General features: G+C 40.4%; 1 protein-coding gene across 1 annotated transcript in view; it reads left to right on the top strand.

Moving 5' to 3' along the window:
• LOC110494726 (metabotropic glutamate receptor 4-like) overlaps nt 1-14,046 on the top strand; it is a 279,682-nt gene extending 265,636 nt beyond the window's left edge. Inside the window, exons 10-11 of the mRNA XM_021570042.2 lie at nt 7,004-7,250; nt 11,331-14,046. Coding sequence (XP_021425717.1) covers nt 7,004-7,250; nt 11,331-11,380 — 297 coding nt within the window. The 3' untranslated portion in view covers nt 11,381-14,046. The remainder of the gene's footprint in view (nt 1-7,003; nt 7,251-11,330) is intronic.
• The last annotated feature ends 2,816 nt before the right edge of the window (nt 14,047-16,862 follow it).

The following is a 16,862-nucleotide window of genomic DNA, read 5'->3' as shown; positions in this document are numbered from 1 at the left end:
AGTCCACAAAGCATATTGCATGTAACAAACATGACCTACAGCATGGACAATCAAGTTAATGCTTTTGACATTTTCTGACTACTTTTAGAAAAAACATGTTGCCTCACCCTCAACACAATTGCCATCCTCCTCTATTTCATTTTGCCAGAACGGTCTATGACACTGTGATGGTTGTTGACCTGTGCTACCTGGCTAAAATGCTTGCTTGCTACCCTAACTTATTTTCATGGGAAACAATAAGCCAGTTAGTTAATATTAGCCTACTACATCTAGCTACATATTGAACTTCCATCCTCTTAGGCCAGGGGCACAATGTATGAATTTATGGTTATAAATTCATTATAATCATTGGCCAGTATGGAGAATTGAGTAAAACCACAAGTCCAAATCCCTATCTCTGTCCATGGCTAATTTAGGAAAGGGACCATTTTAGCTAGCTAGCCTCTCTAGGCTAGGGGGCAGTATTTTCACGTCCGGATGAAAAGTGTGCCCAAAGTAAACTGCCTGCTACTCAGGCCCAGAAGATCTGGATAGAAAACACTCTGAAGTGTCTAAAACTGTTTGAATGATGTCTGTGAGTTTAACAGAACTTATTCGGCATTCGAAACACCAAGGACAAACCATCCAGGAATTTTTGTTATTGTTGAGGTCACTCTCTTTTCAATGGGTTTTCTATGTGGATCTAGATTTCAAAGGCACTTGCTTGCAGTTCCTATCGCTTCCACTGGTTGTCAACAGCCTTTAGAAGTCGGTTGATGTTTTTCCTTCGAGAAATGAAGAAGTAGGGCTGTCCAAAACCAACAGAAGAAGCTCTTCAAAGGTAAGGCATGAATTATATCATTATTTCTGAGTTTTGTGTCGCGCCTGGCCGGATGAAATATGATTGTCTGTGTTTGTTTGATGGGGTGCTGTCCTCAGATAATCGCATGGTTTGCTTTCGCCGTAAAGCCTTTTTGAAATCTGACACCATGGCTGGATTAACAAGTTAAGCTTTATTTTTACATATTGCATGTGTATTTTTAAGAATGTTAAATATTTACCATTCTGTAGTTTGAATTTGGCGCCCTGCACTTTCACTGGATGTTGGTCAGGTGGGACGGTAGAGTCCCATCTAACCCAGAGAGGCTAGCTAGTAACCGGAGGACAACAACACAACAAGGTGCAACTTTTAAAACATTTTTTGTCAATGATGTTTGGCTTGATGTGATGTAATTGTTGTGAGGCCAATTCCAAGCTAGCTTCCGTTTTTGGTGCGCCAGGCCATTCATAGTTGACCGCACTTAGTTTAGCTCAACACTGATTGGCTTCCGTTGCATTCAATGCTACAGTCGGCAAGACTATCATACTCTTTTTGACCAGACAGCATCAGATAGATGGGCTACATGTACGGAGACAGAGAGGTGCTGTTTCACTCGCTCGGATGCTTTCTGCGGTAGGAGATACATTCAGCCTCTTGCGGAGTGAAGGGAAATGATGAAACACAGAGAAACAAAAGATAAATTACTATACAATGTGTTTTTACAATTTTTTATTGGTCAATTTTTTTTGTGATACCTGTCTTCCCTTGGCACCCATAAATACACGGATGCACACAATTCCAACACAATCCGCCACTTTAGGAAGAGCTGCCATTATGGTGCTGGTGAGTGGTTCTGTCCATCTCTTTTATGTTATGTATTTTTCATAATTCTGTTGACATTGTTTTTTGTTGTTGTCTCTGGGCTGCTAAGAGAGTAGGTTAGTTCAACAGAATCGGATAACACGCTGTGATGTTATGTGTCCATATACTGTTATGCAGGGTCAGACACAGTTCTCACCACGCCACCTGCAGAAAGAGAGCGATAGACAGAGCAATCAGACAGAGCACTCTGCTTTGGGTTGTTGTTGGTTTTTCATAGATAAACAACATTAGTCATTGAGCAGCTGTCCCAGAGGCCCAATAGAACATAATGAGGATCAATGGGACAGCGCACAGATGCCTGGATACGATCTAAGATTTCACAGTGGTTTCATCAGCTACAAGATGCAAGCCCTTTGTTTGTGAAGTTGTTGACCTGTGCATTCCTAGCGGGAGAGTAGGGGATTGGACAAGAAGCTAATCAAGGCCAAAACATTGCAGTCTCTTTGTAAATCACGTTCTCCAGCAACAGCACATTAGTGTCCCTGAGGGCAATAAATTGTAATTGGCTTAATTAGACTATAATCACAGTTAGTTTTGATACAATAAGATATGACTGCACTGTATGTTCCCATGCTACTCTAAGTAACCATGCGAGGCTATGAAATCCCTCGACAACTAAAATATAGAAATTACATTGAAATTAATAATATCCTGTCATTTTGAATGTGCCATACTGTACTATGAATAAAACTATAGAACCAGCATGTTTTCTCATTGAAAGTGTTTTTTTTTCATCAGTCTTCAGAACTAGCATGTTATCCAGCCTGCTAAAGAAATACAGGTCCGTAGATGTCATATGTTCTATGTGTGCAGGTCTTCCAATAGCACTGTTCCAATTGTTCAAGCACATTCCTTGTCGACGCTCAGTCCCCTTTTTTATGCTTCTCTCTTTCACTCATTAGTGTTACAGTGTGGTGTCTTTTCTGAGGCATGCATTGGCTCGGGCCTGCACTGTCGATGACGCAGTTATGAGAGGTGTGTGCACCTTTACCATCCTACCTCTGTATGCTGCTCTGAACGTGCTGAGGCAGAGGCAGATTAAGAAGAAGTACAGGCTAATGATCCAGCCAGTCTACTGAGCCAAGTCACAGTCGGAATATTGATTTTATCTGGTTTTGCTCTGATTTACACTCACAGTCCTATGGTGGACAGTTGATTTTAGGCTTATTCAACAAAACTAAAATGCCAAACCATAATCCAAATATTCAGATTCTACAGTGATCGGATTCTAATATTTAACTCTGCATTATAAACTGGGTGGTTCGAGCCCTGAATGCTGATTGGTTGACAGCAATGACAAAACATTCATCTTTACTGCTCTACTTACGTTGGAAACTAGTTTATAAGAGCAATAAGGCACCTCAGGGGTTTGTGGTATATGGCCAATATACCATCGCTAACGGTTGTATACAGGCACTCCGCGTGGTGCCATGCGAGGAATCAAATCAAATCAGATGTTATTTTAATTGTCACATACGCCAAATATAACATCTGTAGACGTTAATATGAAATGCTTACTTTACAAGCCCTAGAGTTAATAAAATGTTTACTAAAGTACATAAAAAAGGAACACAATAAAATGACATAACAATAACGAGGCTATATACAGGGGGTACCGGTGCCGAGTCAATGTGCCGGGGTACAGGTTAGTCAAGGTGGTTTGGGGTCAAGGGACTATGCATAGATAATTAACTGTGAGTAGCTGTTTTGCTTCATTTGAGGATGGCATGCATGGGATGGACATAGAAGTATTCCTGTCTTCAAAGTCAGCTACAGTTGACTCCATGTCTGATGAATGCAAACTGGGTGTAATTACACATCAGTTTACTAGAGTAGCAGGAATTAGAGGCCTAACATTTGAAAAGCTTTCCCCTCCGGACACGATATGCATAAACATACAGACCGAACCGACCCGAGGTCAACTAGACGTGTTCCATATAGACCTGGTCGAATCCAGATCTGATCTGAGTCAATTATTTTACTACTTTATTATCCAGAACTGATAAAGTGCAAGGGAGAGGAGGGAGGGACGTGATCACGTACAGGTGGATCTGTGAAGATCTCTTGTAGAAATTTCCAGGTGAACAAAATTACACATTTATAACATCAGTGTTACATCAGCTGTTACAGAGTTATGAACCAGAGTTGTGAACCAGGGTTGTGAACTAGGGTTATGAACCCTGGACCTATCACATTTTAGGGAAGACCCAGATGCAGACAGTGTTGAAGTAACAAAAGTTTATTACCAGAACAGGGGCAGGCAAAATGACAAGTCAAGGGCAGGCAGAGGTCAGTAATCCAGATCAGAGTCAAAAGGTACAGAACGGCAGGCAGTCTCAGGGTCAGGGCAGGCAGAGGTAAATAATCCGGGGCGGTGTGACAAGGTATAGAATGGCAGACAAGGCTCAGGGTCAGGGCAGGCAGAATGGTCAAAACCGGGAAAACTAGAAAACAGATAGAAAATAAAAAAAAACAGGAGCAAGGGGAAAATGCTGGTAGGCTTGCTAGACAAAATGTACTGGCAACAGACAAACTGAGAACACAGATATAAATACACTGGGGATAATTGGGAAGATACACGACACCTGGAGGGGGGTGGAGACAAGCACAGATCAGGGTGTGACAGAAGAAGAGTTATGAACCAGGGTTATAAGCCAGGGTTATGAGCCAAGGTTATGAACCAGGGTTATGAACCAGGGTTATGAACTAGGGTAATGAACCAGGGTTATAAACCAGGGTTGGAACCAGAGTTATGAACCAGTCAAATACAATAAAGTGATCACAGAAGTCAAATGATTATCAGTACACAGTGACTTCACACAATAGTAATGACATTGGATAATTCTAGACTTACAGATGTAAACTACTCAACCAAGCATTGTACTAGCATGGTGTTAATATGGTGCTAAAATACAGTGGCTTCAGAAAGTTTTCATACTTATTCTACATTTTGTTGTGTTACAACCTGAATTCAAAATGGATTAAATAGTTGTATTTACTCACGCACCCAATACCATACAATGACAAGGTGAAAACACGTTTTTAGAGATCTTTGCAAATGTATTGATAATGAAATACAGAAATATCGAATTTACATAAGTATTCACACCCCTAGGTGTGTTAGAATCACCTTTGGCAGAGATTACAGCTGTGAGTCTTTCTGGTTAAGTCTCTAAGAGCTTTGCACACCTGGATTGTACAATATTTCCACATTATTCTTATTAAAAATCTTGAAGCTCAGTCAAATTGGTTGTTGATCATTGCTAGATCTTGCCATAGATTTTCAAGACGAAATGAGAATGAGAATTTGTCTCAGAGTGTCTGCTGGAAAGCAAACTGAACTCGGTTTTCCTTCAGGATTTTGCCTGTGCTTAGCCTATTCCATTTATTTTTATCAACAGAAAAAACTCCCTAGTCCTTGCTGATGACAAGCAAACCCATAACATGATGCAGCCACCACCATGCCTGAAAATATGAAGAGTGGTAGTCATGTGTTGTGTCATATTTGCCCTGTTTTACAGTTTTATTGTAGTGCCTTATTGCAAATAGGATGCATGTTCTGGAATATTTTTTATTCTGTTCAGACAACCTTCTTTTCACCCTGTCTTTAGTTCAGTATTGTGGAGTAACTACAACGTTGTTGATCCATCCTCAGTTTTCTTCTATCACAGTCATTAAACTCTGTAACTGTTTTAAAGTCACTATTGGCCTCATGGTGAAATCCATGAGCGGTTTCCTTCCTCTCCGGCAACTGATTTAGAAAGGAAGCCTGTATCTTTGAGGTGACTGGGTGTATTGATACACCATCCAAAGTGTAATTAATATCTTAACCATGCTCAAAGGGATAGTCAATGTCTGTGAGAGACTCTACCACAGCTGGGTTCTGCTCCTTCAACCCTGCATCCACCATCCCCTATGAGAGAGAGAGAGAGAGAATAACAACACAGACCCACTAGCAGAGGGTCACGTCTGGGGAAGGTACACTATGTTGATGAAACAACAGCAGGGATTTTATTTTCTGGGTTAGATAGCTGGCTAGAGAGAAAGGTCTGGTCAAACCGAGCAGATTTTTATTGTAATGGTGATCTCTAAGTCAAATCCAATATTTACAGGTTAACACACTATTGGGATTTATGTTTGTTTTGGGGTTGGGGCATACAGTATCATGCTGTGGATTCACCTTTGTCTATACCATTTTATATCATCCCAACCTTTAATTACTTTCCCCTGATCAGGTCGGGTGATCAGTATTTGTAACAATGTAGACATTACAATTCCTGCAAGCCTGTCCCTCCCCTTTAATGTTCTCAATAAGCTAGCCTAATTAACACAGCTCTGCTTAGCAAACACTTCAAGTGGAGTGAGTTAGACTGCTGATCAGCAAGGCCCTCCCCCGTGATTCACAATGTTCAGCCATGGATAAATATTTCATGAGGTTGTTTCCTTTGTATAGAGTAGCATGTATGGAGTCAAAATAGACTGGTGTTTTGAAATTGCCGTGGGTTCCATGTTAAAACTAGCACTGCAAAAATGCAACAAAAGTGTCTTGGTCTGATGCACTGTGGTGGTGGGGAGTAGGGTGGGGTCTTATGAAGAAAGGATGTTGATTTAATAAACAGTGTTATGGACTAGCCTTTGTGCTCTGCCCTCCTACCAACAAATTACCTTAAGTAATAATTTACTTGTCTAATGTGCATTGTAACTAATCATAGTGATACGCCACATACATGGTCTATATGTTCTAGTAAATGAGCTTCTTACACAATAACATTGGTGAGGAGCAAGGCTTTGACATGTATTCAATGATATCAGTTTTGTCCTTCACAAACCTTGTCCATCTCTTCATGAATGACATACGCCAAGGACAAACTGACAGAAGTATTTAAACCTCAGTAGTCAACAAGGCTTGACGTGAACATTAACATCGACAGTAAACCACCAGGGAGGAACATTAACATCTATAGTAAACCACCAGGGATGAACATTAACATCTACAGTAAACCACGAGGGATGAACATTAACATCTACAGTAAACCACCAGGGATGAACATTAACATCTATAGTAAACCACCAGGGATGAACATGTAGAATAGAGGCCTTCACGGGTCCAAAATGTCGGGGGTATTCGGGTACAGGTGGATCCGTGAAGACCTTTAGGAGTGTGGTAATAGCTGTCAATACTTAGTGCTCTTTATTGCCTTTGGGCAGGGAATACAGCCAGCAGATTCCAGATGGCGGTTACATTAACCCTAACCCCATCCTTACCCTTAAAATAATTTTGAGCCATATGTCTAACTCAATCTCCTTGATATTACTTTACAGATGTACATCCAGACCACCACTCTGACCATCTCCGTGAGTCTGAGTGCCTCTGTCTCTCTGGGGATGCTCTACTTGCCCAAGGTCTACGTGATCCTCAGGCACCCGGAGCAGAACGTGCCCAAACGCACACGCAGCCTTAAGGCCATGGTCACTGCCACCACCATGTCCAACAAGTTCAACCCCAAGGCCAGCCTACGTCCCAATGGAGAGGCCAAGACTGAGCTGTCTGAGAGCCTGGAAACACAAGGTGAGTTAAAAGATGAAGACTTACAGTATGTATGCTATATACTGTACATGCTAGAATTAGCTGAGCGAATCCTTGTGTTTGTGTTTAATGTTTCTAAGATTAATTTAGTCCTTCAGGTGCTGTAAATCACATAAATAATTTGGTCTAAGAGGTAGAAGGTAGAAAGCACAGTATCCAATTCATTATTTACAAGCCACCTCATGCCGTTGTTATTTTACACTTCAATGGATTTAGGAAATTGGCTGCCATTGTTTTCATTTTAAGTCTGTTTGTAAGTTGGGGGAGATCTTAAAACATTCCCTGATATGCTCAAATTCTCCACTGTGTGTAGGTCACAAAGAAGGGCATCAGTACTATTACACTAGCTACCTTATTATAATGGACCTATTGTGTTTCATTTAACGTATTCTATCCATGTAAATTCTTCTTCTACACTGTCTACAACAACCATGTTTTATTTTCTAATTTCAATGCACTGAGTTGATTCTCACAGATAAACACTTGTGCTCAATATGATGATCAGGAATCTACGTTTCCTTGTTTCACTGTTTGGCTCAGATTTGTGGCACTGTTCAAAGTGTTCAAAGCCATGTGTAATTAATTGAGAGGCAATTGACTTTATCGTTCTGAACCAGCTGAAAGTCTCGCTGTCTAAGTCCATCTCACTCTAATTTCAAAAGCAATCAAAATGCTTGGTGGTTTCTGGGACAGACTCAGGCTTTATACATCTGTGGTAAAGAATGACTTCAACCATTGACTCAGCAGAAATGACTCAGGTGATGCCCAAAAGAGTCACACACCTGACCGCCTTGCCTCCCAGAGAAAAGAAAAGTGAGGTCTGAGTCGGTCTGTCAACAGAGATAGAATACCTATTTGTGGACAAATCTTAATGACACACACATATCTATAAGGATGCTGAGCATGGACATGCGTTACAGAACATCGCCATATAGGCCTATATCCTAAAATACATTTATTTGGTTTAATAACAACAACAGCTAGATTAAAACCTGTTGCGACGAGCAAACCCGTATCCGGGAGCGTAATTATAGCCTCAAGCTCATTACCATAACGCAACGTTAACTATTCATGAAAATCGCAAATGAAATGAAATAAATATATTAGCTCACAAGCTTAGCCTTTTGTTAACAACACTGTCATCTCAGATTTAAAAAAAAAATGCTTTTCAACCATAGCTACACAAGCATTTGTGTAAGAGTATTGATAGCTAGCATAGCATTAAGCCTAGCATTCAGCAGGCAACATTTTCACAAAAACAAGAAAAGCATTCAAATAAAATCATTTACCTTTGAAGAACTTCGGATGTTTTCAATGAGGAGACTCTCAGTTAGATAGCAAATGTTCAGTTTTTCAAAAAATATTATTTGTGTAGGAGTAATCGCTCCGTTTTGTTCATCACGTTTGGCGGAGAAAACCCCCCGAAAATTCAGTCATTACAACGGCAAACCTTTTTCCAAATTAACTCCATAATATCGACAGAAACATGGCAAACGTTGTTTAGAATCAATCCTCAAGGTGTTTTCACATACAGTGCCTTGAGAAAGTATTCGGCCCCCTTGAACTTTGTGACCTTTTGCCACATTTCAGGCTTCAAACATAAAGATATAAAACTGTGGGACACAATCATGAAGTGGAACGACATTTATTGGATATTTCAAACTTTTTTAACAAATCAAAAACAGAAAAATTGGGCGTGCAAAATTATTCAGCCCCTTTACTTTCAGTGCAGCAAACTCTCTCCAGAAGTTCAGTGAGGATCTCTGAATGATCCAATGTTGACCTAAATGACTAATGATGATAAATACAATCCACTTGTGTGTAATCAAGTCTCTGTATAAATGCACCTGCACTGTGATAGTCTCAGAGGTCCGTGAAAAGCGCAGAGAGCATCATGAAGAACAAGGAACACACCAGGCATGTCCGAGATACTGTTGTGAAGAAGTTTAAAGCCGGATTTGGATACAAAAAGATTTCCCAAGCTTTAAACATCCCAAGGAGCACTGTGCAAGCGATAATATTGAAATGGAAGGAGTATCAGACCACTGCAAATCTACCAAGACCTGGTCGTCCCTCTAAACTTTCAGCTCATACAAGGAGAAGACTGATCAGAGATGCAGCCAAGAGGCCCATGATCACTCTGGATGAACTGCAGAGATCTACAGCTGAGGTGGGAGACTCTGTCCATAGGACAACAATCAGTTGTATATTGCACAAATCTGGCCTTTACGGAAGAGTGGCAAGAAGAAAGCCATTTCTTAAAGATATCCATAAAAAGTGTCGTTTAAAGTTTGCCACAAGCCACCTGGGAGACACACCAAACATGTGGAAGAAGGTGCTCTGGTCAGATGAAACCAAAATTGAACTTTTTGGCAACAATGCAAAACGTTATGTTTGGCGTAAAAGCAACACAGCTGAACACACCATCCCCACTGTCAAACATGGTGGTGGCAGCATCATGGTTTGGGCCTGCTTTTCTTCAGAAGGGACAGGGAAGATGGTTAAAATTGATGGGAAAATGGATGGAGCCAAATACAGGACCATTCTGGAAGAAAACCTGATGGAGTCTGCAAAAGACCTGAGACTGGGACAGAGATTTGTCTTCCAACAAGATAATGATCCAAAACATAAAGCAAAATCTACAATGGAATGGTTCAAAAATAAACATATCCTGGTGTTAGAATGGCCAAGTCAAAGTCCAGACCTGAATCCAATCGAGAATCTGTGGAAAGAACTGAAAACTGCTGTTCACAAATGCTCTCCATCCAACCTCACTGAGCTCGAGCTGTTTTGCAAGGAGGAATGGGAAAAAAATTCAGTCTCTCGATGTGCAAAACTGATAGAGACATACCCCAAGCGACTTACAGCTGTAATCGCAGCAAAAGGTGGCGCTACAAAGTATTAACTTAAGGGGGCTGAATAATTTTGCACGCCCAATTTTTCAGTTTTTGATTTGTTAAAAAAGTTTGAAATATCCAATAAACATCGTTCCACTTCAAGATTGTGTCCCACTTGTTGTTGATTCTTCACAAAAAAATACAGTTTTATATCTTTATGTTTGAAGCCTGAAATGTGGCAAAAGGTCGCAAAGTTCAAGGAGGCCGAATACTTTCGCAAGGCACTGTATCTATTCGATGATAAATCACTCGAGGCAGTTTGGTTTCTTCTCTGAACCAAATTGAAAAATGCACGCACCTGGAGATTACGCAATAGTTTTGACGGAGGACACCGAGCGGATACCTGGCAAATGTAGTCTCTTAAGGTCAATTTTCCAATGATATGCCTACAAATACGTCACAATGCTGCAGACACCTTGGGGAAACGACAGAAAGTGTAGGCTCATTCCTTGCGCATTCACAGCCATATAAGGAGACATTGGAACACAGCGCATTCAAAATCTGTCTCACTTCCTGTCTGAAATGTCATCTTGGTTTCGCCTGTAGCATTAGTTCTGTGGCACTCACAGACAATATCTTTGCAGTTTTGGAAACGTCAGAGTGTTTTCTTTCCAAAGCTGTCAATTATATGCATAGTCGAGCATCTTTTCGTGACAAAATATCTTGTTTAAAACAACACAATGGGTCAGGGTCATTGCCATTGTGGACACAGCATGATGTAATTGAAAAATTCCTGTCTCCCTGACCAGCTGACATTAGTAGCAGGGAAGGTAGGATTTATCCGCAGAGGATCAGCCAACACGGTCTAGGGAACAACTGGATGGTCAAAGCCTTATTACCCAGTAGACAGACAGGGGATAGGAGGTGGAGGTCTGGGGACACAACTGGATGGTCGAAGCCTTATTACCCAGTAGACAGACAGGGGATAGGAGGTGGAGGTCAGGGGAGACAACTGGATGGTTGAAGCCTTATTACCCAGAAGACAGACAGTGGATAGGAGGTGGAGGTCTGGGGAGACAACTGGATGGTCGAAGCCATATTACCCATTAGACAGACAGGGGATAGGAGGTGAACACTACTTCTTTTGCCCAGTGTATACAGTACTGTAATAACTGTGACGTAACGCTGGCCTTCTCTGTGTTGTTCGCTTCTTCTTCTCTTTCAGCTTTCGCCACAAAGCAGACATACATCAGCTACAGCAACCATGTCATCTAGGAGAGGAAGGCCGTCGTCGTTGTTCTGGATGGTCACCTCATGGCGGGTGAAAATGTTCTTATGCACTGGAATTAAATGGGAAATAGAGGAAGAAAATGGACATGGGACATGTTGTGAGGATCACTAAAGGATTTCCCAGGGAATAGTCATAATAAAGGAAAGCGAGAAGACCACACAGAGATGCAGAGAGGGACCCTCAAGGGCCCAACAGAACAGATACAGTATAATGGTGATGCTCCATCTTGTCGGCCATGACAGACAAGGCCAACACTTCCCCCCTGGCAGAGACCGGAGAGGATATGATGCGGGATGAGGCTTCTTCTCCCTTCTCGTTGTTTGCATTGCAGCTTTATTCTCTCTATTTCTCTCTCTCTCTCTCTCTCTCTCTCTCTTTTTTTTCTTATCTTATCTTGAGCCGACCGGACTGACATGCAATCCAATTGAAAGAATCTGTTCAGGTGTATGCCATGCAAGGTTGTAGTCTGCTAGTGTTCTCAACAATAAGGGACATTGCTCTCAATGCTACAGGAAGTTGCAGAGCCACCAGGATGAGATCAGTCTTTTATTTCAAGGAGGATTTTAAGTGACATAATTGATTTTTGTTGTTTTTTTAAAGGTATTCCAGTTTAAATACTGGATTCAAGAAACCATTCCAACAATGCAGGATAATTGTACGCCATCATATTTTTGTTGTTTTTGCCTTACCTGTCTTCATTGAGTTGACCCAAAAAATTATAATGATGTTGACAAAAAAATAATATGGTCATTACTGATTTTGAGCATGCCAGTTTGAACATCCTGTGTTGTGTTGTAAAAAAAATATTGGAATGCGTTCAAACTCTGTTGCAGTGTGGTTTCTATTATATGTAAATTCCAAACTGGTGAAGGTCTAGTGAGTGATCTTTGTTTCTTTGTGTGAGGTGAGGCCCTGATCTGTGTTATTAACTAACCAAAGGCTACCACTGTCCTCTGCCCACTTTGCCCATACTTTAATACTGTAACTCCAGACTAAAACAAAGAGTCTCTCAGTACAAATAGAGATGTGTCATGGTGGACTGAACACAGAGGTGCAGAATGCCTCAAGATAAAAACGTAATATTCAAAATCTGTAAATTTGACTAAATATTAGCACTTCACTCCACATACTGTTCTCATGGGCAATAACCTTCAATCTGGATAACAACACAAAACAAATTGTAAGGCTAGAGAAATGTATCGACCAATTTCACCAATACAATCAACACCAAAACATGTCGGAGAGTAAGCATGGAGTACCAATCCCCAAAAGAATATTAGAATCCTTGATGGACACATACGATTTATGCTTTTCACCACTGGGAATGGTAAGTGTAGAAACCGACTTGCTAAAGTCGATAAACGATAAACTGGGCATACTTGAACTAGTCAGTAAAGATATAAAGCAATTGAAGGCGAGCCTCGAGATCAGTGACGAAAAAGCTGCGACAATGGAGAAAGAAACAAACAAGCTAAAAGGTACAGTCAAATACAATTGAAACGGACGTTAAAAAACTTTAAAAGGAGAACATGTTTCTGAGACCAGCCTTACTTGAAATACAGACTAGATCTATGAGAGCAAATCTGGTACTTACTGGTATCAAAGAAAAAGAGGGTGAAGATCCTGAAAGTGGGATGAAATAATGATGTCTTGAAGAGCTACAGATCCCAGGCGATACTGTTAACCAAATCAAACTCTAACGTGTACACCGTTTAGGACAGAGTGGACAGAGATATAAGCACCCAATCATTGCCAAATTTGCATTCTTCCGAAATAAAAGAAAAGTTAAAAGCCTAGGTGGAAGACTCACTGGCACGAAAATAGGCATGAATGATCAGTTCCCGAAGGAAATTGCAGAACGGCGTAGTTTATCTCGTTGTCGATAAACTGTATATTGATAACCAATTGTTCCGAGTCACCAAGACTACTCCATGGCATTTCTAAATACTACAAAGTTCCCATAAAGGAGTCCAATAACGGAACATCCAATACTATCCATGGTAGGGATTGTAATACATTTTTTTGGAAAACTAGTCTCTCAGGCTGCAAGAGGCCCTATAGTGAGATACCATCGATGACCCCCATCCATTTCCAGCAGCTATCCTACCGGTCACACAAAGGTACAGCTAAGTTGTACAGATCCAAATCCATTAAATGGGGAGTAAAGTATCCCCAGGGGAGTATGCCACACAGTAGTCGTGCACCCAGGATGATATCCATAATGGATAAAACAGTGGTTTTATGTGGTAAAACAGTAGACTAATTAATAAAAAAATGAATTATCTCTGAGGACTGTGTCCTGTTTTGCAAAATGCTTCAGCGATATACTAGTATACTATATGACCTCAAGCTACAGAAAGGAATCTACTCAAGACAAAATGCCAAAGGATCCAGTAGTCCATTCGGCCGCCATCAGTTCTCTGAATAAATACATCAGAAGTGGTTGCTGTAAAACTGAACAGTCCTTTAGTTTATTTTATTTTATATTGTGAGGTCATTTGTGATGTGAACTCAACGCTGCTTTTCCATTAACCTCTGTATTACTAAAATAATAAAATAACGTGAGTGCTGACCAAATGAAATGGCAAGTTAATGTACGTTATTAAATAGATTGATGATGTCCGCTTTTATGTCTTGACAAATCTAAAAAGGGAAAAATGTAAACAAAAAAGAAACAGTGCCTGGCTATCTGACTACGTATTTGTAAAACCTATTGAAAAGTAATGAAGTGTGTGGAGCATGTCCATTTAAAAAAAAAATACAAAATCACATTTCTAATAAAATTAAAATTACAAGCTTCTCTTCTTTCTTTCAAAATTGTTCTCTCTTACAGTATTGCATTTTTATGACCTAAAGTGTCAGTAGGTCAGAACGGGGAAACAGTAAATAAATAATTGAGTGTAAAGCGTCAGTAGGTCAGAATGTGGAAACCGTAAAGTAATAATTGAGTGTAATGTGCAACATTTACCCGTTCTGTATGAGAGGAGGTCTTGCTCCACTGGTCTGGCTTGTCAGAAAGAGAGGAAGGGAGAGGGAGAGGGAGAGAGAGGGACATAGAACGAGATGGAGGGAAGGAAAGAGCGAGGGAAGAAGAGCCAACAGGACTGACCTGACTGTCTCGGAGAGGGCAGCAGAGGGCAGAAGCGATGTCATTAGTTTAGAAGCAGGAAGTTCAGGAGGTATCAGGACATTAACTGGTAAAATAACTTCACTATTTGGCAAGAACCAAAATAACAATGTGGTGTAACAGCTAATTACCATTTTATAAAGAATCTATAAACTAAACAGTTTCATAAACTTGTTAACTCCATTATAAGTCATTTTAAGTAAATGCTAATGTAAAGTGTTACCGAAAAAGGATTTGTTGACAATGGTATCTATCACAAAAAAAGTTGAATTAGAGGGACAACAAATCCTGTGAGTTGGTTTGTTTCTCATTACTTGTGAGAGACGTTGTTGACCCCTTTATCCTTTGATACAACTGCCACATATACATGTGTGTGTGTGTGTGTGTGTGTGTGTGTGTGTGTGTGTGTGTGTGCGCGTGCGCGCGTGCGTGTGGCTATGACAAAAGAAGAGCAAACTAAAGAAAGAAAGAGGATGATGAACACCAATTAATAACAGAAGAATGAAAGAAAGAAAGATCATCAACTTGACAAGAAAGACAATGACTTCCATCGTCAGCTTGGTTGTGTTGACATAATTGCTTTAATAATAGCATCACAGGGGAACAGAATTGGTGGTGGAAAACAAGCAATTATTTCAAATGAATGGTTAGTAGGCCATATTTTTATACTTCAATCCATGGCCCCTGCAGTGGTAATGTCCAGCATTGAGAGTCTATTCATCTCAAGCCTTCAGAATGATTGCCCCTCAATTAGGCAACAGAAGCCAGAAAAATAACAGTATCACAGTCTCATATTGCTAAATTCATGTTATTTGTACACTGGAACATAGCTGAAATTGTGTGCAATAGCATAAGGTGCCATCTAAACACCATCACCCTCAAACGCTATAGCCTACTTAAGGTGTGAGAGAGCAATGCCTGTGTCTTTTACCTCCTAGTATTCAGATCACAACAAACAAACTCAATTAAACACATTGCTCACAACACATGGAAAACCAAATAATCATTGTTCACATATTCAATAGACTGAAAATGATAAGGTTTTAATTAACCTACAAATAGATGACTAACACAATGTTAAAGGCAACATGTTTTTACAACAAAAACAAGCTGGAATACAAGGTCAGAGCAAAACATTAGTGACTAAACCAACTCAAAACCACCAAAAGCAGGACTTCCCTCCTTGCCACAGGGAACAATGTGTAAAAATAGATGAATACATGACAACATTTTACTTGAGCATCTGGATGTTTTTTTTGCTTCAATAAGTCTCAATCTGAAAGCCTGCCATTTTAAATAAACTCAAGTGTATTTAGGACAATTTCATCCGCTGTTGCAAAGTAATAGCGAAGAAAATGTGTATTCTGTCAAAATATGACAGTCCGACCATTCTACTGTGAAAAAGTACTGAGGAGTTCAATGCAATCCTCTGAACGGTGTAATTGCAGATTGAGTAATACACTTGCTTTGATTGAAGTTGAGATGTTTAAGCCCATGAATCATACAGTATATGGCACTGATGAGTCTGTAATGGACAGTTAATGAAGACACCAGTAGTAATTGACATCCATATAGTTGATCTAAAGGTCTGTTAGTGAAGCCACCAGAAGACACATCATACCAAACAACAGCTAACAGACCATCTTTCAGATCCACAGATATTAGTTAGATTTCTTCATGGGTGGCAGGATTCCCAACCCTGTCAAAACATCACTCCACAGCAGACGGGACACAGAGAAGAATCACTGAAAATCTTTTTCTGACAGATTATTCCTGCAAGTATGAGGCCTCCATGCGTCATCCATGCATCACATTTACATCCATCCGTAAGAGAACATTGGGGTGTAATACATTCCATAGATAACTTGAACACGCTGGCCAAGACGTGGGACACTTGAACATTTCCAACAATAGAGTAGGTGGTGAAAATCATTTAAATAGTTGACTGACTTCAACGATGCCATCAAAGGCAATTATGATTATACACTTACCCCAGTATTTGAGTGTTTGTGCCTGATTCATGAGCTTGTGTAGTTGAAGGGCATTTCTTATTTCCAATTTTCTTATCAGTTCACTGTCTGCCAGCCCACAATACTGCCACCTCCCATGACAGAATGAGTACAACCAATAGACACAGCTACAGGAAACAAATGTTCATTGCGTTGTGCACTAATACACAGTACAGAGACCTGGGCATTGCAGCATTGTTTGTCTCCTTACGAGTCCTGATCTCCCTCTACTGTGGTGCACTGTACTGTCTGCATAGCCTCAAACAAACAGCTCTGTCCTGTCCTTGTCCAGCTTGCTCTCCTCTCCTGTGAAAACCAGGCTTTGCTTTT

This window comes from Oncorhynchus mykiss, chromosome 17, assembly GCF_013265735.2.
Source record: "Oncorhynchus mykiss isolate Arlee chromosome 17, USDA_OmykA_1.1, whole genome shotgun sequence".
Lineage (NCBI taxonomy): Eukaryota > Metazoa > Chordata > Actinopteri > Salmoniformes > Salmonidae > Oncorhynchus > Oncorhynchus mykiss.
This window is presented reverse-complemented; position numbering and strand designations above follow the sequence as displayed.